At 40.6% G+C, this 22,500-nt stretch overlaps 1 protein-coding gene across 2 annotated transcripts in view; it reads left to right on the forward strand.

Moving 5' to 3' along the window:
• Positions 1-21,986, forward strand: part of LOC135113097 (uncharacterized) — a 115,592-nt gene extending 93,606 nt beyond the window's left edge. For both annotated transcript variants that reach the window (XM_064028132.1, XM_064028133.1), the window contains exons 7-8: positions 14,229-14,420; positions 18,139-21,986. In XM_064028132.1, the coding sequence (XP_063884202.1) occupies positions 14,229-14,420; positions 18,139-18,410 (464 nt within the window). In that variant the 3' untranslated portion in view covers positions 18,411-21,986. The remainder of the gene's footprint in view (positions 1-14,228; positions 14,421-18,138) is intronic.
• The last annotated feature ends 514 nt before the right edge of the window (positions 21,987-22,500 follow it).

Here is a 22,500-nt window from a genome sequence, read left to right on the forward strand (position 1 = left end):
ATAACCAAACAAACGAGGAGGAGGAGGAGGAGGAAATAGGAGTAAAAAACGTTAAATGGAAAACAAATAAAGAAACCAAGAAATAAAAGATAAGGGAATAGGTGAAAAGTTTGATAAATGACGCGAGAAGGAAAAAGAAAACGAAAGAAAAAGAGAATATGTTGGAAAACGGGAAGAAATATATGGGGAGGGAACGAAACATATGAAAAAAATACAAAAAAGAACAAAGGGAGAGAGAAAGATAGGAAGAGATGAAAGGGCAGAGAGAGAGAGAGAGAGAGAGAGAGAGAGAGAGAGAGAGAGAGAGAGAGAGAGAGAGAGAGAGAGAGAGAGAGAGAGAGAGAGAGAGAGAGAGAGAGAGAGCAGGGTTGTAAGTTACATCAACACCATTCACCACCATCACCACCACTACTACTACACCATTTTCCACCACCTCATACCCTCACCATTATTAACACTGTGACGCCATTCTCCTCACCATCACCAACATCTTCATCACCACCACTTTCACCACCAAACATCAATGTATCTCTCTTTTTCTCCTCTCACCATCACAAAGCACCAATCATCACTATCACGATCATTTTCATCATTCACTATCAATTTAATTTTTCTGTGTTAGTAAAAGCTGAACTTAATTCTTTGGGGAAAATAAATAAGAAATAGTGTGTGTGTGTGTGTGTGTGTGTGTGTGTGTGTGTGTGTGTGTGTGTGTGTGTGTAATGGTCACGATGCATAATGTATAATCCTACTGTCAAATCTTTTAGATCCTTTGTTCCTACACTACTTCTTTATCTACCAATATTCATGTTATCAATATATTATAAAGCAGGAGTGGTAGTAGTAGTAGTAGTAGTAGTAGTAGTAGTAGTAGTAGTAGTAGTAGTAGTAGTAGTACACTAGCAATAATAATAATAAAAACAACAACAACAACAATAACAACAACAACAACGACAACAATGCATAAAATACTTCCACCACCATTACTATCACCACCACCACCACCACCACCACCACAACCGTTAATCCCATACGGAAATACGGCACGGCCCGCCACACAATTAATTAATGGTTCATCAAAAAATATTCAGCCTGCCTCCGCCACCATGTCTGGGGGACAATTATCAGGCCTAATTGTGGTGGTGATGGTGGTGGTGGTAATAAGGATAATGGGTATAATGATGGTGATGATAGTAGTAATAGTAATGGTGATGGTAGTGATGGTGAATTTGAAGAAGATAATGAGTATGGTGGTGGTGGTGGTGGTGGTGGTGGTGGTGGTGGTAGCAATAGTAATAATGATAATGGTGGTGCTGGTAACAATAGCAGAGATGATGGTGTTGATGATGGTCGTGGTGATGATAGTAATAAGCATAAGGTGGTGGTGGTGGTGATGCTTACAATGGTGGTGGTGGTGGTGATAATGATGGTGGAACTCAGTGATGGTGGTTATGGTGATATATGGTGATGGTGGTACTAATAAAAAATGGTGATGGTGGTGGTGGTGGTGATGATAACAACACCAATAATAAAAATAATGGTGGTTGCGGCGATCAGGATAACGAGCATTGCAATAATAATGATAATAGTAATAATAGTAGTAATAATAATAATAATGACACTATTACTATTATTACTACTACCAACACTACAAAAATGGAAAAGAAGAAAACGAAGACGAACGTAAATAAAATAAAATAAACAAGAAACAAAGTAAAGAAACAGACAAACACGCCACTAACGAAGCAGAGAAACAAGAATAAAAAGAGAGAGAGAGAGAGAGAGAGAGAGAGAGAGAGAGAGAGAGAGAGAGAGAGAGAGAGAGAGAGAGAGAGAGAGAGAGAGAGAGAGAGAGAGAGAGACAGAGAATGGAAGGAATTTAGAAAAGAATATGGAAAAAAGAAAGTAGGAATAAAACAGAGAAATAAAAAATGAATAAATCAATGACATAAAAGAAAAATGGAAGTGATAAGGAAGAAGGAAAAGAAAGAAGGAAATGAGAAAGAAAACGAAGGAGTAAATTAACGAAAGATTGAATGAATGAATAATTTAAAAGAAAAAATAAAAAAAAGAAGGAAAGAAAGAATTTAATGGATGTGTGAGTGGATGAAAAAGAAAGAAGAAAACAAGGAAGGAAAAAAAGAAAAAAGAAAGGAAAAGAAAGGCAAGAAGGGAGGAATGACTGAGGAAACGAAGAAGGAAAAAGGAAGGAGAAAAGGAACGAAGGAAGAAAAAAGTAAAGGAAAAAGTATGAAAGAAAAGAAACAAACAAGAAAGGAGGGAAGGAAGGAAGAAAAGTGGAAAGAAGGAAAAATAGAAAGAAAGAAAGACAGAAGCAGGGAAGGAAGGAAGGAAGGTAGGTCAAACGTGCAAACAAGTCATTTCAAAACAAAAAAATAAAAATAAAAGAATAGCAAAAATATATGAGCGTGTATGAAGGCGGTTTTTTTTTTATCTTGTGCAAACTTAGCCAAAGAATCTGTCGTGAAAAAGTAATTCCTTGGATAACGTATACACCAACCTCCCCCTCTCTCCCTCCTTCCTTCCTTCCTTTATTCTCCACCTCTTCTCTTCCTTCCTTCCTTCGTAGCTTCTCTCATTTCCCTCGTTCTTAACTTCTTTCACTGCCTTCCTTTCTTCCCTGCTTCTCTTTTTCATTCTCTCGTTCTTTACTTTTCTTTTTGTCCTTCTTTCTTGCCTTCTCTCACTTCATTCTTAAGTTCTCTCATTTCCTTCCTTCTATTCTTCTTTCCCTTCCTTCGTCCTTTCTTTATCTTCTACTTCCCTCCTTCTTTATTTTCTTTTCTCTGTCCTAGTCTTTTCCTTCTCTTTTTTCCCTTTTTCCTTCCTTCTCTCTCTTTCTTTCCTCTCTCCTCGCTTTCCTTTTTTTTCCATCTTTCTTTTACTTTCTTCCCTCTCCCTCTTTTCCTACATTTTTCTTCTTGCATCCATTTTATTTTCCTATTTTTTCCTTCTTTCTTTTCCATTTCCTTTTTCCTTTTCCTTTTTCAGCTTTCCTTATTTCTATTTTTCCTCCATTTTCTCCTTTTGTTTTTCCTTCCTGCTTTTATTCTTTTTTTCATTTTTCATCATCATTTTCCCTTCCATTCTCAATCCTGTTCCTTATTTTCTTCGTTCGTTTTCCCTCTTATCATTTTTTTATATTTTTCTCCTTTCCTATCTTCCTTTCTCTCTTGTTCCTCTTCCTTCTTCCTTCCCATTTCCCTCCCTTCTCTTCAATCCTTTCCTCCACCCATTATTTCTCTACTCTTTCCTCCATTCCTCGTCTCTCCCTCTTCCCTTCATCACCTCTTCTCTTCCATCTCCTCTTTCTTCTCTTCCTCCTCCATTACCTCCTTCCTCCACCTGTTTCTTTGTTTACCTCCATCCTTCTCTCCCTCTCTCCCTCTCTCTCCATTTATTCTTTTCCAAAATCAATCTTTCCTACACTCTCTCTCTCTCTCTCTCTCTCTCTCTCTCTCTCTCTCTCTCTCTCTCTCTCTCTCTCTCTCTCTCCATTTACCAAGAAATCCCTTCCTCCCTCTTTCGTGGCATCGCTTATCCATTCTCTCTCTCTCTCTCTCTCTCTCTCTCTCTCTCTCTCTCTCTCTCTCTCTCTCTCTCTCTCTCTCTCTCTCTCTCAGCACCATCACATTCCCCCTTTAAGTCATTCCTCCTTTCCTCCATATTCTCTCTCTCTCTCTCTCTCTCTCTCTCTCTCTCTCTCTCTCTCTCTCTCTCTCTCTCTCTCTCTCTCTCATATCCCTTCATACCTCCCTCCACTAAATTGCTATTGCTTCAGCTTTCTCTCTCTCTCTCTCTCTCTCTCTCTCTCTCTCTCTCTCTCTCTCTCTCTCTCTCTCTCTCTCTCTCTCGCATGTCTAAGAATTGGAAAGGTGGAAAAGTCTCACACACACACACACACACACACACACACACACACACACACACACACACACACACACACACACACACACACACATTTTAACTACCTGTAAGACAATTAAAGCGTGGTGGTTTTTTTCTATTCATCATATTTACTCCATTATTCATTAAGTTTATTCATTTTGTTGTGTTCTCCTTTTTTTCATCTTTCGTTTCCTTGTTTTTTTCTCACGTTTTTCTTCTATTTCTTTCTTCTTTGTGTTTTGTTGTTGATTGTTGTTGTTGTTGTTGTTGTTGTTGTTGTTTTGTTCTTATTCTTCTTCTTTCTATTTTTTTCATATCACTTCTCATAATACATCACTTTCTTCTTTTGTCTTTTATTCTTTTCCTGCTTCTGTTTCTCATTCTTTTTTCCTTTCCCTCCTTTTTCTCCTCCTCCTCCTCCTCCTTCTTCTGCTTCATATGATTATATTTTTTTCTCTATTTGCTGCTGTTTCTCTTGTTATTGTTATTGTTATTGTTGTTGGATGATGTTGATGTTGTTGTTATTGTTATTATTATTATTATTATTGCTATTTTTTCTTCCACCTTCTCTTCCTCCTCCTCCTCCTCCTCCTCCTCTCCTTATTAATGTTAAGATACAAATTTCTTTACTAACTTCTCCTTTACTTTCAATTCCTTTTTACATTTTTAATCAGTCACACACACACACACACACACACACACACACACACACACACACACACACACACACACACACACACGCCCTTCACTTCACATCACTAGTCCTTTTCCACTCCCAAATCCCGTGTCTTTTTTTTCCATCTCTAATCATTGTAGCATTTTTTTAAACTAATCCTCGTATCATTGCATCATTATTGCATCACCGCTCTGGCCGTCTGTTTCCACCCAACCCCCATCCCCCCCACCACCCTTCATCAGCCTCGGCCACCTCTCGCTGCATCATCGTCAGTGTATTGCTTCAACGAGTCCCTTCATTGTTGCGTGAATTAAATACATTACTAAGTTATTAACACGGTCGTGACATGATGAAACAGTCTCTCTCTCTCTCTCTCTCTCTCTCTCTCTCTCTCTCTCTCTCTCTCTCTCTCTCTCTCTCTCTCTCTCTCTCTCTCTCTCTCTCTCTGTGTGTGTGTGTGTGTGTGTGTGTGTGTGTGTGTGTGTGTGTGTGTGTGTGTGTGTGTGTGTGTGTGTGTGTGTGTGTGTGTGTGTGTGTGTGTGTGTGTGTGATTCATTGCTTCCATCTCTACAAGCTTGCTTTTCCGGTTATCTCTCTCTCTCTCTCTCTCTCTCTCTCTCTCTCTCTCTCTCTCTCTCTCTCTCTCTCTCTCTCTCTCTCTCTCTCACATACACACACACACACAAGATGAGAGAGAGAGAGAGAGAGAGAGAGAGAGAGAGAGAGAGAGAGAGAGAGAGAGAGAGAGAGAGAGAGAGAGAGAGAGAGAGAGAGAGAGAGAGAGAGAGAGAGAGAGAGAGAGAGTTAACAAGCAAAAATGCATCGTTACTTTCCTCCTCTCAGAATAACGAGAAGGAAATACGATTAAAAATAAATAGAACATAACAATATATGTGAAAAAGAGGAGGAGGAGGAGGAGGAGGAGGAGGAGGAGGAGGAGGAGGAGGAGGAGGAGGAGGAGGAGGAGGAGGAGGAGGAGGAGCTCTCAACTAGTTCAATTTTTTTTTATATCTGTAACGAAGAGGAAGATATATTTTTGGGAGAGAATTTTGGGGAGGATGAAAAAATAAGGTTTTATGGGAATGAGGAGGAGGAGGAGGAGGAGGAGAAGGAAAAGAGAAATAGACAGAAAAAAGGATATATAGAAAAAAAAGGAAAAAAAAACAGGACGATGAAAAGCACACATATATACATACATACATACATACATACATACACATACACACACACATACATATAACATATATACATACACATACACAAACACACAAACAACGGTAGGTAAGACAAGACACACAACTTTCATATTCACATTCACATCACACACACACAAACACTCTCTCTCTCTCTCTCTCTCTCTCTCTCTCTCTCTCTCTCTCTCTCTCTCTCTCTCTCTCTCTCTCTCTCTCTCTCTCTCTCTCTCTCTCTCTCTCTCTCTCTCTCTCTCTCTCTCTCTCATCTTCAAACAAAAGTACTGAGAAAATACGAAGATGTAAACAGAGAAAAGAAGAAAGAGGAGGAGAGAAGAAGAAGATCGGATTAAGAATGAAGAAGGAGATGGAAAGAAGAAATGAGGAGGAGGAGGAGGAGGAGGAGGAGGAGGAGAAAAATGAGGTATAAAAATTCTAAGAGGTACAAAAGAAGACCAGATCAGTGGAGATGAGTGGAGATGAGTGGAGATGAGGAGACGTGTATCAGGCGGTTGGTGTATTTGTCCTACACTCCACAGGCCTTGTATATACTCTCTCTCTCTCTCTCTCTCTCTCTCTCTCTCTCTCTCTCTCTCTCTCTCTCTCTCTCTCTCTCTCTCTCTCTTATTCAATCCAACTTTTCCTTCTCATATCTTCTCCCCCTCGAGAGAGAGAGAGAGAGAGAGAGAGAGAGAGAGAGAGAGAGAGAGAGAGAGAGAGAGAGAGAGAGAGAGAGAGAGAGAGAGAGAGAGAGAGAGAGAGAGAGAGAGAGAGAGAGAGGCGCGTAATTCCCATTCAAGACATAAGAATTTTTCCTCCCCTCTGTCCATGGAGAGAAGTGGAGGGAAAGTGGAGGGAAACTGGAGGAAAGAAGGAGAGAAGATGATTCGTGGTGTGTACTGGGAGAGAGAGAGAGAGAGAGAGAGAGAGAGAGAGAGAGAGAGAGAGAGAGAGAGAGAGAGAGAGAGAGAGAGAGAGAGAGAGAGAGAGAGAGAGAGAGAGAGAGAGAGAGAGAGAGAGAGAGTGACAGGAGAGGGAGAGTGAGGAAAAAGAAATGAAGGAAAGGAAGGAAAAAGAAAGGGAGAGAAGGAAAGAAAGGAAGGGAAGGGAAGAGAAGGGATGGAAGAAGAGGAGGAGGAGGAGGAGGAGGAGGAGGAGGAGGAGGAGGAGGAGGAGGAGGGAAGGAATGGAGAAGGAAAAACATGGGTGGTGGTTTGACAGAAAAAAAAAAAACAAAGGAGGAGGAGGAGGAGGAGGAGGAGGAGGAGGAGGAGGAGGAGGAGGAGGAGGAGGAGGAGGAGGAGGAGGAGGAGGTGGTGGTGGTGGTGGTGGTGGTGGTTTGGAGCGTATAACACACATACCAAAGTGGATGAGAGAGAGAGAGAGAGAGAGAGAGAGAGAGAGAGAGAGAGAGAGAGAGAGAGAGAGAGAGAGAGAGAGAGAGAGAGAGAGAGAGATTGGAATTGAGATATGAGGATGAAACAGTGAAGAAAAAGAGGAACAATACGACGAAGAGGAGGAAAAGAGGAGGAGGAGGAGGAGGAGGAGGAGGAGGAGGAGGAGGAGGAGGAGGAGGAGGAGTAATACGTGAGGTAACTATAATCATTACCTTACTCTTACCTCCCCTCCCCTCATCTCTCTCTCTCTCTCTCTCTCTCTCTCTCTCTCTCTCTCTCTCTCTCTCTCTCTCTCTCTCTCTCTCTCTCTCTCTCTCATCTTCCTTCATCCCCCTGTGCCATTCCTGCTCTTCTTCAGCCTCCTACTTTAGACCTCATCAGACGTACTCTCTCTCTCCCTCTCCCTCTCTCTCCCTCTCCCTCTCTCTCACCTCTTCCTGACTCTCACTTGCCCAACTTCTTCTCCCACAATCCTCACGAGAGAACAAAAGTCCCCACTGACTGCCTCATTAGGTCTGAAATCCCCACGAAGGAGGAGGAGGAGGAGGAGGAGGAGGAGGAGGAGGAGGAGGAGGAGGAGGAGGAGGAGGAGGAGGAGGGATAACTTAGGGGAAAGACGAAGTAAAGAAGGAGGAAAAGTATAGGGAAGTAAAAGACGAAGACTAAAGAGCAGGAGGAGGAGGAGGAGGAGGAGGAGGAGGAGGAGGAGGAGGAGGAGGAGGAGGAGGAGGAGGAGGAGGAGGAGGAGGGAGATAAACGAGAAATGAAAGGAGAAATGGATGAGAAGGAGGAAGCTGAAAAAAAATGAAGGAAGAAATAAATAAAGCAAGGAAAAGTGTAAATACTTGAAGGGGTTAAACTATGTCAAGAGAGAGAGAGAGAGAGAGAGAGAGAGAGAGAGAGAGAGAGAGAGAGAGAGAGAGAGAGAGAGAGAGAGAGAGAGAGAGAGGAAATAGTTCAAGGTGGTGGGGAATGTGCGGGTGTGTGTGTGTGTGTGTGTGTGTGTGTGTGTGTGTGTGTGTGTGTGTGTGTGTGTGTGTGTGTGTGTGTGTGTGTGTGTGTGTGTGTGTGTGTGTGTGTGTGTGTGTGTGTGTGTGTGTAAATAAGAAGAGGAATAAGGGATTTAGAGATGGAATAGGGTATGAGGGGGATAAAGGAGAGAGAGAGAGAGAGAGAGAGAGAGAGAGAGAGAGAGAGAGAGAGAGAGAGAGAGAGAGAGAGAGAGAGAGAGAGAGAGAGAGAGAGAGAGAGAGAGAAGCTTACAGTTGGATTGGTGAAAGGAGGAGGAGGAGGAGGAGGAGGAGGAGGAGGAGGAGGAGGAGGAGGAGGAGGAGGAGGAGGAGGAGGAGGAGGAGGAGGAGGAGGAGGAGGAGGAATGCAAAGGTGAGCAATTCCTAATGTAAAGCAACTGCACAGGTTTCATAACTACACTCTCTCTCTCTCTCTCTCTCTCTCTCTCTCTCTCTCTCTCTCTCTCTCTCTCTCTCTCTCTCTCTCTCTCTCTCTCTCTCAGATATTTGATGTTCAAGGGAAACTAAAGAAAATCGACAAACATTTAAGTCTCTGAAAAAAATATGAAATTATCTGAGGAAGTTTAAGTTGAAGGAAGGAATGATGGCTCTCTCTCTCTCTCTCTCTCTCTCTCTCTCTCTCTCTCTCTCTCTCTCTCTCTCTCTCTCTCTCTCTCTCTCTCATCGTTTATTATCTGTTTTTCTTTGCAATCTGTGTCAGTTACTTTTTTCTAATCTTCCTTCCTCCTTCCTTCACCTGCACTTCCTTCTTCTTCTTGCCCTTCTCTTTCCAATATCTCCTTTTATCACTTTTACTGCCTTCCCCCTCTTATTTCCCAATCTGTAATCTTCTCTCGCTCTCTTTCTTCTCCCTCTTTTCATCTGCCTCCTTCTAATCCCAGTTTTCTCGATCTTTTCTTTTCCTCACCTGCCTCCGTCCCTCGTCAGGTGTTGTAAATGCGAGAGCAACGTGTTGGAGCGCCCCTTGTCAATACCAGGCCTCGGAGCAACACTAACAGGCGGGGTTTCAGTGTTGTGTGGAGGAGTGAGCCATGGGGAGATGTGATGTGGTGTCAATATCAGTGCTTTTATTTATATCTCTTCGCCTGAGGATTAGAAAAGGAACATGAAAATAAATTAAATAAAGGGTTGGTTACTTCTTATTCTTGGTACTTTGAAGAGATGGAGAGTTAAAGGTTTCGTTTTTTTTTCAACGTGAGGGGTACAAAGGGAAAATAATGGAAAAAGGAAAGGAAAAGGGAGATCTGCTTGCTTTTTTTTTGTATTTTGAAAAGTCGAAGGGTCGACATACTAATAACAGTACCTCAGTTTATCTACAACATGGATGCAAAAAATATAAAAAAATACAACAATAAAAAGAAAGAAAAGAAAAGAAAAGACATCTCTACTTGCTACTCTCACTATTAATGTCAAAAGAGTAGAGAAAGAAAATGATGACACGGTTAGTTCCTCCCATGTCTCACTAATGCTCCCTAATGGTGGGAAAGAGGAAGAACGGAAGCAAGTAGAGAATTCCAAGCAAAAAGATGGCATTTTATTTACGATGGTGTCACAAATCAAATCAAGGGAAAGAGGGAGGACAGCAGAGAGTACGGAATTCCAGAGTTTACCTGTCAGATGATGAAGTGAAGGTGTTTGCCTTGGTGAGGTGGACAGAATATGGGAGAAGAAAAAAAAAAAAAGCAAGTAAAGGATTTCAGAGTTGACCAGTGAAATGACGGGAAAGTGAAGGGAGAGAAGGTAATGGTTAACTCATGCATTACTAAGATGGATAAACTCGTGTAAAAAGGAAAAAAAAAAGATTAAGACCTCAATAGTTTAATAGTGAAATGGTTTAAGCGAAGATACTGGTTAACTCTTGCATTAGTAATTTGAACGGAATTGTGATAAATGAAAGACCAACAGGTAGAGAGATCCCAGCGTTTACTAGTGAAATGTTGAAGAAGTGAAGATAATGAACTGGCTGTCTCTTGCGCCGGCGTGGTCAGAACAGAGACGGAAACACGCAGAGTCCATGAGTTTATTAGTGAAATTGTGAAAACATGAAGATATTGCTCAATTCTTGTATCAGTAAGGAAACAGTTATAGCAGATGGAAAAAGTAGAAATTGGCAAGAAAGAGGGAAAGAAAATACACAATGAGTATCTGAGTTTACTAGTGAAGTTATGAAAAAAAAAAAAAAAACGAAGTTAACTCTCCAATTTTACCATTAAGGTGGAAATAATTAAGATATAAAATGCAGAAACAAGTAAATAATTCCAGAGCTTTCCACAAACACGGTGGGAGAGATAATAAACTGGTTCACTTTTATATCAGCAAGGTGGACTGAATTAAGACAAAAAAAAAAAAAAAAAAAAAAAAAAAAAAAAAAAAAAAAATCCACAGTTTCTAGTGAGTAAACGAACAAGTGGAGGTACAGATTAAGTCCTGCATTAGTTAGGTGGACAGAATACGAACAAAAACACGAAAACAACAAACAAAAAAACACAGATGAGAGTTTACCAATGGAGAGATGAAAGAGTGAAAGCACTGGTCACCTTGCATTAGTGGGCCGGAGAAAGTCATGAACAGGTGAAGATACAAATTAACTCCTGCATAAATTAGATGGGCAGAAAATGGACAAGATGAAAACAAACAAACAAACAAACACACAGAGATAGACTTGACCAATGAGAAGATGAAACAGTGAAAGCACAAGTTAACTCCTGTATTAGTGGGACGGAGAAAACTGAAACAGAATACAACAAAAACAGAATTAAAAAAATAAATAAATAAAAGCTGAAGGGCATACCGGTAACGTGATGAAACGGAGAACACACTGGCCAGCCCTTGCATTAGTTAAACGGGCAGAATTGGGCCAAGAAATACCAGAAACTGTACAGGCAAGCCACGAGAGAGAGAGAGAGAGAGAGGGAGAGTTTGCATTTATTCACTTATTCCTGCAAGACCTGGCGTGGCAAGGACGTGCTGGGCGTCACCTGGCCTTCTCAATATACCCGCGCTGGCTGTCCAATTACCTGCCGCGCCGTACCTGACTCAATAACAGACCACCAAGTGACGCGCTATATAACGGATTAGCGCAGCGCAACTCGCGGACGTTACAAAAAGCCAGACTGAGGCGCCAATAATGATAAATAGCCGTAAATAGTGATAAATAGTAATCAATTGTTGCTATATATTTCTCTCTCTCATAGAAAAGGAAAAAAATTGGTGATATTCAGATGCTAAATATGTTTAATGGTGATGGTGGTGGTGGTGGTGGTGGTGATGGTGGTGAGGCAAACAAAGGTAACACAAAGGATCGTCTCTCTCTCTCTCTCTCTCTCTCTCTCTCTCTCTCTCTCTCTCTCTCTCTCTCTCTCTCTCTCTCTCTCTCATATTCCACCTCTTACATAATTCTTCCTTCTGGTTCCTTTCCTTCCAATTCTTCCTATTTGGCGGTCATCTTCCAGTCTCTCCTCTTAATTAACTCTCTCACTCTTTCTCCTCTTAATCTTCTTTTATTTCTTCTTTAGTTTCTTCTTTCAGTGTTTCCTCTTAACTTTCCTTCTAATCTTTCTACTCTTACTCATTTTCCTTTTTACGTTCTTCTAGTGTTTCCTCTTAATTAACTCTCTTCTTACTCCTCTTCCTCTTTACTTCCTTCTATTCAAAATCCATAGTACTTTAATTATAAACAGCTCTACCTCCAATCCTTCTTTACTCTTTACTCATCAATTGTCCCTCTTCACTTCCTCTTTTACTTCCTCTTCTTATTTTTCTTATTCTTTACCTTAAAATTCCCAGTCTCTTTTTAAACATTCCTGCTTCCAGTCTCTCGCTTCACTTTACTCTTTATTCTTTATCAATTGCTTCTCTTTTCTCCTCCTGCGTGTCACGGGGAATCGAGTCCTCTTGAAAAAAAAAAAAAGAAAAAAGAACAAAAAAGGTTAAATTGCTTGAAATTTTCTTTTGCTTTCTGTCTCTTGAATGGAAATGTGCAGCCCGTTTTCTTTTCTTATTTTTTTGTTTCCATTTTCTGCTTTTATTTCTGTTTTCATTTTTTTTTCGAATTTGAGGAAAAATATGTACAAGGTCGCATGTGTTTTTTTTTTCTTTTGATTCTTTTTACTTATTTTACTTTTTCTTGTCGGTTTTAGTTTTCTGTTTTTATCTTTTCCATTTCATTTTTTTTGTGGGGATTATTTATTTATTTTTTTGTTCCTTTTTATATGTCTTAAAAATATGCAAGTTTTTTTTTTCTTCGTGGTTTCGTATTTTTACTTCTTTTTTTTACTCATCTTTTATTTTTAAGTGGAGGTGAATTGCAAGTTTGTTCGTTTTAATTCTTACATATAGTCTGTTTTCTTTTTTTTTATCTTATTTTTACTTTTTTTGCGTCCAAGTAATTATGTAATCTTCTTTTCCATTACTGCAACTTTAAATGCTTGCTTGACTTGTTTCCATTATCTAATCTCTCTCTCTCTCTCTCTCTCTCTCTCTCTCTCTCTCTCTCTCTCTCTCTCTCTCTCTCTCTCTCTCTCTCGTGTAAACAATAAAAATGCCAAATCGATAATTACATTCTCTATATTTTTCCTTTTTCTTTATTTTTTTCTAATGGAACCAAAGTGTGCGACTAAATGAAAAATAAAACAAAGTGGAAGTTTAGTGTGTGTGTGTGTGTGTGTGTGTGTGTGTGTGTGTGTGTGTGTGTGTGTGTGTGTGTGTGTGTGTGTGTGTGTGTGTGTGTGTGTGTGTGTGTTGGAAAATATCAAGTGTTTCTGCAATAATAATTTTTTTTTTGGTCTTTCTTTCCTTCATTTCTTCTCTCCCTTTCTCTTTCTCTTTTTCTCCTTTCTTTTCTTTTTCTCCTTCCCTCCTTTATCCTTTCTCCTCTGCACACATATTTCTTCCTCCACACCAGTGCATAACTCTTCTCTCCTTCCTTTCTTTATTTTTTTTTCCCTTTCTCTTTTCTTCATATCTCCAATCCATTAATTTTCTTAACTCATTCCTCTCTCTCTCTCTCTCTCTCTCTCTCTCTCTCTCTCTCTCTCTCTCTCTCTCTCTCTCTCTCTCTCTCTCTCTCTCTCTCTCTCTCTCTCTCTCTCTCGTATCTTATTCTCCCTCCCTCTCTCCCACACACTCCCTCTCTTTCTCTGCTTCCTCCTCTTTCTTTTGCATTTCTTCCATTATTTTTTATCTACTCTTTTTTTACTTCCATCTTTCTTGCTCTTTTTGCACTCCTCCTCTCTTCCTCCACCTACACCTTCTTTTATTTTATTTTCTGTCTCTCACCTTTCTCCACTTGCATCTTGTTCTACCTCCTTCTCCTCCTCCACCTTTTATTCGACTCTCCTTTCACCTCCTCCACCCTACATCTCATTTCACCTTTCCACATAAAACTTTACTCTCTCTACATCTTCTCTCTCCACTCTCCCTCCACTCTTCCTCTCCCTCTCTATCTCACAATTCCTCGCCTTCCTCCTCCTCTCATGTGGATGTCTTACCCAACTCTCCAACTTCCAACTTCTGAACTTCTCTCCACCTCCACCTCCTCCTCCTCCTCCTCCTCTTCCTCCTTCTCCTCCACCTTTAAACTTCCCTTTTCCTATTCTTCGTATTTCATCTCCCTTCCTATCTATCTTTCACTTCACTTTCCATCCTCTAAAACTTCCACCTCCACATTTTTCTCCTCTTCCACATTCGTATTCGCATCCTATTCCACCTTCAACTGTTTAAAACTTCCGGTATTCTTCCACATCAACCTTCGCTTACCTTTAAATTTTAACTAACATTCCAACCACCAACCTCACAAACTCCCATCCACTTCTTTACTTACCCTTTTATAATCCACTAATTCTTCCACCTCCTCTCTTTCTCCATCTTTAAACATTTAATCCTCCAGTCTCCAAATCCACTCTTTCTCCCCCTTTACTTTCCCTTTCAAACTCCACACTACTCTTCCACCTCAATCTTTTCACCAAACCTTACCTAACCTCCAGACTACAATCCACTGTACCTCCACCTCCTCCTCCACCCGCAGGCTTCATCCTCTGGTACAAGGGGGACCGTTTGGTGGAGTATGACACGAGTGGAGGGCGGATCAGCGTGTCCACGGAACCCACGGGCGTGAGTCACCTGCTTCTGCGCCACGCCCGACCAGGTGACTCAGCTAACTACACCTGCTCCCCCTCCGCCGGTGCCCCAGCCTCTCTGACCCTCAACGTGATTGTAGGTGAGTGTGTGTGTGTGTGTGTGTGTGTGTGTGTGTGTGTGTGTGTGTGTGTGTGTGTGTGTGTGTGTGTGTGTGTGTGTGTGTGTGTGTGTGTGTGTGTGTGTGTGTGTGTGATGATAATACATAATAAAGCAGTATCTTTACAAAAATCAAGACAACAAACAAACAAACAAACAAACAAAAAACGAAAGGGAAGAGAGAGAGAGAGATTATAATTAAATTTAACTATGGAAGCGTAAACAAAGAAGTAAATACATTAATGATCAAAAAGAAATAAGAAAAAATTAACTAATTACATAAATAAAGAAGAATAAAAAAACAATAAATAAAGATAAAAACAAGAAAACTGTGTGTGTGTGTGTGTGTGTGTGTGTGTGTGTGTGTGTGTGTGTGTGTGTGTGTGTGTGTGTGTGTGTGTGTGTGTGTGTGTGTGTGTGTGTGTGTGTGTGTGTGTGCAAACATCTTAAACCACTCGGTATTAAAAAAAAAAATCAAATATTCATCACTGAAAAAATACAAAATGAATATGAGTTTATTTTTTCATAGCTAAAATTAAGCTTTTAAGTGTCTTTCCCTTAAGTCTCTCTCTCTCTCTCTCTCTCTCTCTCTCTCTCTCTCTCTCTCTCTCTCTCTCTCTCTCTCTCGATCCATTAATCAATCAATACCTCCATAATTTGCCTGTTATCCGTCCTCATTCAGCTGCCCTCCCTCCTTCCCTCCATCCATCCATCCACCAATCTTACGTCTTTCTATCAATCCATCCATCACACCAACATTCAATATCCATCCACTCTGATCACTTAACCCTGATTTGTCAACCCTCCTAATCAGGAAAGCGTGGAGGTTTTAGATAATTTAAGTCAACTCAGGACTGTCAGAGAGAGAGAGAGAGAGAGAGAGAGAGAGAGAGAGAGAGAGAGAGAGAGAGAGAGAGAGAGAGAGAGAGAGAGAGAGAGAGAGAGAGAGAGAGAGAGAGAGAGAGAGAGAGAGAGAGAGATGGTCACTTTGCTGGCTGAGAGAAGAGAGAGGAAGAGGATTAGTTGTCAAGGAGAGGAAGAGAGAGAAAAGAAGAGGAAGAGAGAGAGAAAAGAAGAGAAAGAGAGAAAAGAGAGAGAAAAACAAGAGGAAGAGAGAGAAAAGAAGAGAAAGAGAGAAAAGGGGAAGACAGAGAAAAGAAGAGAAAGAGAGAGAAAGGAGAGAAAAAAAGAAGAGAAAGAGAGACAGGGAGAGAATAGAGAGAGAAACTGGAGGTAATTTCCCCAAAAGGAGGAAAAAATAAAAAGATTGTAGGTAACTTTTGGTAAGAGACAAAGGGATTATTGAGGAAAGAAATGACAAAAAGTAAAAGGACGATGAAGAAAGAAGGAAGAAGAGAAGAAGAGAAGGAAGAGAAAGGAGAGAAGAAAGGAAGAAGCAACGAAGATTATGGGGAGAGAAGGGGAGGAAGTTGGGAAGGAGAAATCTGGAGGAAAGGAGAGGAAGAAGAACAAGAAGAAAGGAGGGAGGGAGGGAGGGAGGGAGGGAGGGGGGTGAGAAAGGTTGCGCTAATCACTTGGAATTCTGGGTAATGTTCATGTAAAGACCACACATTAGAGAGAGAGAGAGAGAGAGAGAGAGAGAGAGAGAGAGAGAGAGAGAGAGAGAGAGAGAGAGAGAGAGAGAGAGAGAGAGAGAGAGAGAGAGAGAGAGAGAGAGAGAGAGAGAGAGAGAGAGAGAGAGAGAGAGAGAATAAAACAACTGTACGTGGTTAGACAAGACAAAACACACACACACACACACACACACACACACACACACACACACACACACACACACACACACACACACACACACACGAAGAATTCCAACCGCAATTCGAAACAAAATAAGAAAGTAAACAAAAAAAAGACGAAAACAAAAGAAAAAGCTAAAGGAACGAAACAAACTGACACGTCTTTAGGAAATACAATCCTTGACGAAGAGGAGGAGGAGGAGGAGGAGGAGGAGGAGGAGGAGGAGGAGGAGGAGGAGGAGGAGGAGGAGGAGGAGGACCAGGAAAATAAAAAAAAGTTGAATTTGAGTAAGACAACTGCAGACGAGTACGAAGGAGGAGGAGGAGGAGGAGGAGGAGGAGGAGGAGGAGGAGGAGGAGGAGGAGGAGGAGGAGGAGGGAGAGTAATATTGCATCTGGGAGAGTTTAAAGCCACTCACAACGGTCTATTGAGCCAGAGTTAGTTAGTAATTAGCGGTGACTGATGCAAGGGAGGGAGAGAGGGAGTGAGGAAGAGAGAGAGAGAGAGGGAGAGGGAAGGAGAGGAAGGAGAGTTGAAGTTTGCGTCACGGAAGGAAGGAAGGAAGAAGGAAGGAAGGAGGGAGGGAAGAAGGGAAGGAGATTGAGGTACGGATGAGGAGTCTTTCCGGAGGAGCAGGAGGAGGAGGAGGAGGAGGAGGAGGAAGAGGAGGAGGAGGACACTGATGCAAAGAGGGAGAGTAGAAGCTGAAATGAAGGAGGAACGGAAGGAGCGAGAGAGAGAGCGAGAGAGAGAGAGAGAGAGAGAGAGAGAGAGAGAGAGAGAGAGAGAGAGAGAGAGAGAGAGAGAGAGAGAGAGAGAGAGAGAGAGAGAGAGAGAGAGAGAGAGAGGGATTCAAGTTGGAGAAAAAGATATATTCATAGTTCTCCTCCTCCTCCTCCTCCTCTTCCTCTTCCTCATCATCATCATCATCACATCTTTTCACCTTTTCTCTCGGGCGTCATAATTTCATTCACTCCTTCATTCTCTCTGTCTTCTCTTGCCTTCCACTCCATTCCACTCCACTAATATGCCTCCCTCTCCCTCTCTCTCTCCCCCACTCCCTCTCCCTCTCTCTCTCACGCCACTACACCTGCACAATGCGCCTCACACACACCCGCGCCGTAATTCTCTAAGCCAACACATAAAGAGAAAGGGAAGAAAAACTCAACACAACACCACACCTTTACCTGTACGTGTGAGAATTACCCGCACCTGTAATTACCTGCCCTTTGTCAATTTTCCTTTTGTTTTCGCGCGCGCGTACACACACACACACACACACACACACACACACACACACACACACACACACACACACACACACACACACACACACACACCTGGGGAAACACGTACACACAGACACACAGATACAGAGAGCGAGAGAGAGCGAGAGAGAGAGAGAGAGAGAGAGAGAGAGAGAGAGAGAGAGAGAGAGAGAGAGAGAGAGAGAGAGAGAGAGAGAGAGAGAGAGAGAGAGAGAGAGAGAGAGAGAGAGAGAGAGAGAGTAATATTCGTTAACCAAAATATTTAGAGTGAAATAAAAATGATTCGTCTCCTTATTGCATCATTCATGAGAGAGAGAGAGAGAGAGAGAGAGAGAGAGAGAGAGAGAGAGAGAGAGAGAGAGAGAGAGAGAGAGAGAGAGAGAGAGAGAGAGAGAGAGAGAGAGAAGGAATTCGATTACTAACTTTCATGGCCCCTTTCGAAAAAGTTATCTTTAAACTGACACTGCTCCTGTACAATGAAATTCTCTCTCTCTCTCTCTCTCTCTCTCTCTCTCTCTCTCTCTCTCTCTCTCTCTCTCTCTCTCTCTCTCTGTCATACCTTCCACTTCCCTTTCTTTCTTACGTCTCTCTCCCTCTCCCTTACTGTTCTCTCCCCTTTCCGCCTTTCACTCACATATTCTCTCACTTTCTCACTTTCTCACTTTCTCTCTTTTGCAGACGAAAGACAAGCCGCCATGCAACAAGGGAACGCCGCCCCTCCTCCGCCAGCCCCCCACCACCACCTCCTCCCCCCAACACTGGCAATGCTATGGGGTATTAGTGGGGGAATGGTGCAAAGATTGGGGAGTTTGGGGGTGCTAGTTATGGTGGGGAAGCTATTACTCTCCACCCAAGTACCTCTCCTCCCCCTCTTCTTCCTCTTCCTCTTCCCCGTGTTGTGTATCCTTCCCAGTTTTTGTTTTCAGAGGAAAGGAAGAAGATTCAAGTGAAGAAGTTGGTAGTGTGTGTGTGTGTGTGTGTGTGTGTGTGTGTGTGTGTGTGTGTGTGTGTGTGTGTGTGTGTGTGTGTGTGTGTGTGTGTGTGGAGAGTTACTCACAGTGTACAGGGAGTTATGAGAGAGGATAATTAAAGGTAAGAAGGAAGGATGGAAGGAAAGAAGGAAGGAAGGAAGGAGTAAGGAAGGCAGACAGGTGTGTGTGGAGGAGGGACCACAATGTAATTAACAAGACAGGTGAGGTAGAAGGAAACATGAGGGGAAATGAAAAATGGAGTCAAAAGGAAAAACGAAAAAAAAAAAAGAAAAAGGAAAAAAAGAATAGAATATCAAAATGTGGTGAAAAGAAACAAGACAAGACTGAGAAGAAAGAAAAAAATACAGTAAAAAAAGAAAGAAAAAAGTGTCGAAATGTGAGATGAAATGGACAAGAAAAACAAAAAAAAAACTGAAGGAAAGATATGAAAAGAAAGAAACGTAACACTAAAAAGAGAAAAAAAGAAAGAAAAAGAAAGGGTGTGTGGAAATACGAGTGATAGAACAGAGACGCAAAATGAAAACTGAGAACGAAAGATTTGAAAAGAAAAAAAGCAAAATAGAGATATCAGAATGCATATCAAGGCAATAATAAAATAAACAAGGAAAAAAAAGTGCGTTGAAAAATAAAGATGGGAGATGCAAATAGAACAGAAGAAAAGTCAACAAACATGACACACCAGAAAATAAAAAAAAGAAAGAAAAAGAAAAGAGCATGTGTGTCAAATGTCAGTGATACTTAAAAAAATCAAAGAGAAGAGTGAGGAAAAGAAAAGTTTGTGTTGAAAAGCAAAGATGAAAGTCAAGAGGTATACATGTACCTCAAAAGTTACGTTCGTGTGGACAGGTGAGGCTCAGAAATTACAGGTGTGTCAATAAATAAACAAACAAGTCCTGAGTTAATTAAAGCAGTGAAATACAAGGTGTGGAATCAGTACAGACAATAAATCGAGTGTATCTTAAAAATAGGTGTGCTGAGATGACCAAAAAGAAAAGGAAGGAGAAAATAATACCAATGAAAATATGAAAATGATGAACCCAAGATGCACGAGAAGAGAAAACAACGAAAACAAGTTACACGAAACAATGTGTGTGTGTGAAAATGCTTGGAAACTCAGAGTGAGAAACAAAGCAGGTGTTTGAAAAGACGCAAAAACAACTTGCATACTTAGAAATATTTCACTGATAAGAGAAAATACACAAAAATTACTGAGAAAAAGGGATGGTGATTACAAAGATGGAAGAATAATTTGTGAAAAAAAAGCAAAAGTTTGAGAAAAAAATGTACAAATTGAAGCAGATATTAATTAAAAATGTGCGAATGAAACTTGGTAACTAACTGTAAATATATAAAAAAAAAAATTGTATATATATATATTATGTATGTAGACTGAGTGAGACAGGTGTATGAAAAAAAAAATATATATATATATACAAAATGGACTTGACATTAGCACAGATGTATCACAAGAGGCGGGTGTAGCAGAGGTGTAGAGGTGTGCCTGGCAACGCAAACTGGGTGCATGAGGGCGTTACGAGCAGCGATACAACATTAGGGTTGCGCAGGGCAGCTGGAAATATAATATGGACTGAAAATAAAAAGTTTGCCAAATGTCTGACTCGGTGGAAAAGTTGAGTAAATGAACTGCCAAGGAGGGGAGAGGCTCTGAAACGACTCCATGGGAAAGAAAATAATATAAACTGGCGAGGAATTAAAACTTGAGAACATGTGCACAGCGGAGAGAAGACTTGTTACTGGTGGAGGAGACGAAAGTTAATGAAAAGTGTATGAAATGAAAAGAAAGAAAATGCACTAGTTGGGAAAAATATGCTATGAATATTAAGAAGAGAGGAGAAAAAACCAGGCAAGTAATCTTGATGGAGGCGATGGAGGCGACGAGGGTTCATGTAAAATGTATGAAAATATATATATATATATATATATATATATATATATATATATATATATATATATATATATATATATATATATATATATATATATATATATATATATAAAATACACAAACACACTAAGTGCATCAGAGTAATATGCAAATTAAATACAAAACACTTAAAATATAAATAGGAAAATCATACATAATTCAAAACAATCTTCAACAAGACAAAAAAAAAAAAAAAAAACTGACTAAAGAGCGAAAAAAGACATGGAGTATACCTTTGAAAACTTAAAAAGCTTTAAAATGCAATATAGCCACATCGAAAAGCTGCTCTCGCCACAAACAGGCGCGTCAAAGGCTGCCTCACCTGCAATTTACTTAAGCTTACCTGTGTGAAGCTAGACTGCTCGCGAAGCTTGAAAAACGTGCAAGCTTCACCACGGACACTTAATGTATGCGTGTGCCGCGGCAGGAAAAGCGAGAACATTAATTAATATATAAAAAAAATACTGATGCTTCGACTTATAATGTTGGTGATCAAAGGGAGACTAATGTAGTGTTTACCTCGCGCTGCTTTGACCCAGAATGCTGAAAACTTTGAATCGCCCTCAGAAAATGGCGGATGAAATGCATGGCTGAAGGAAACGAGCTAGTGTTGCTGTGGCGATTATTATTAATGTCACTGTTATCGTGGCTTCTGATGTCAGGTGGGGCAATACTCAGTGAAATATTGATAGAAAAAAAATAAAAGTGAGACGAAATGAAAATGAAATGAATGACTCCAAAAATGTTTACTTTGATTGTTTTTGCTGTTATTATTATCATTACTCAGAAATTAGTGCAATGTTGGGTCAGAAAAATGATAGTAGAGAAAAGTTAAAGCATAAATTATATATACTGGTAAAAAAAAGGGGGGAGGAGAAAGAAGGAAAGTAAAATAAAACGTTTCATGATAAAGTTATAAAATTATGCTAAGTTTGGAATACTGAAAATGGCGCAGGATGGAAAATTTTGAAAAGACCCTCAAGAGACGCAAGTTTTTTTTCCTTTTTTTTTTTTTTGAGGGGAGGTGAGGAAGGGGTCGAAGGGAACGAAGTCAACTTAAGTGTAAAAAAAAAAAAGACTAATTAATGACAGAAAAAAAAAAATCATGGGGACGGTAATTTTTCATTCCTTTCTTTAATTTTCGGAAATGAAAAAAAAAAAACGTGTCCTGCAAGTTCATTTTCAGGACAAAAAATGAATGGAACTAAAAGAAATGAAAAAAATGTGAAGGAATGTAGATAAAAATTGAAAAGTGAGATAGAGGAACCTTTTAACAACTGTGTGTGTGTGTGTGTGTGTGTGTGTGTGTGTGTGTGTGTGTGTGTGTGTGTGTGTGTGTGTGTGTGTGTGTGTACATGACCGTTTTTATGTCACATACGTACATATGCTTACCTATGTATACTCTGTGGCTCTTTATGTACGTATGTATATAAATGTTTGTGTGTGTGTGTGTGTGTGTGTGTGTGTGTGTGTGTGTGTGTGTGTGTGTGTGTGTGAACGTCTGTGTTCGTCGGTCTGTGTATGTCCTTTGGTTCTGTATATCTTAATATTTTTTTAGAATAAAACTGAATAAATCTCGTCTCAAAAAATGCGTGCGTTTGATATGCTTTGATAGTAATAATAATAATAATAATAATAATAATAATAATAATAATAATAATAATAATAATAATAATAATAATAATAATGGGAAAAACAACAACAATAACAAAACAAGGAGACAGAGGAGGAGGAGGAGGAGGAGGAGGAGGAGGCGGTGAAAGAAGAAGGAGAAAGAGAAGGCGAAGAAGAAGAAGAAAAGAAGATTCAGTTGAGCTTCTGTTTGTCTTTCTGCCTCCTCCTCCTCCCACCTCCTCCTCCTCCTCCTCCTCTTCCTCCTCGCTACCCGCACACTGGCGATTGTTCCCACGTACCAAAGAGCAAGACACACACACACACACACACACACACACACACACACACACACACACACACACACACACACACACACACACACACACACACACAGGAGGGGAGGCGGTGCATTAAAAAAGGGTGAGGATGAGAAGGAAGGCGACTCGCTAATCACCCCACCAATCACCCTGCCAATCACACTTCAATCAC

This window comes from Scylla paramamosain, chromosome 25 (assembly GCF_035594125.1).
Source record: "Scylla paramamosain isolate STU-SP2022 chromosome 25, ASM3559412v1, whole genome shotgun sequence".
NCBI lineage: Eukaryota > Metazoa > Arthropoda > Malacostraca > Decapoda > Portunidae > Scylla > Scylla paramamosain.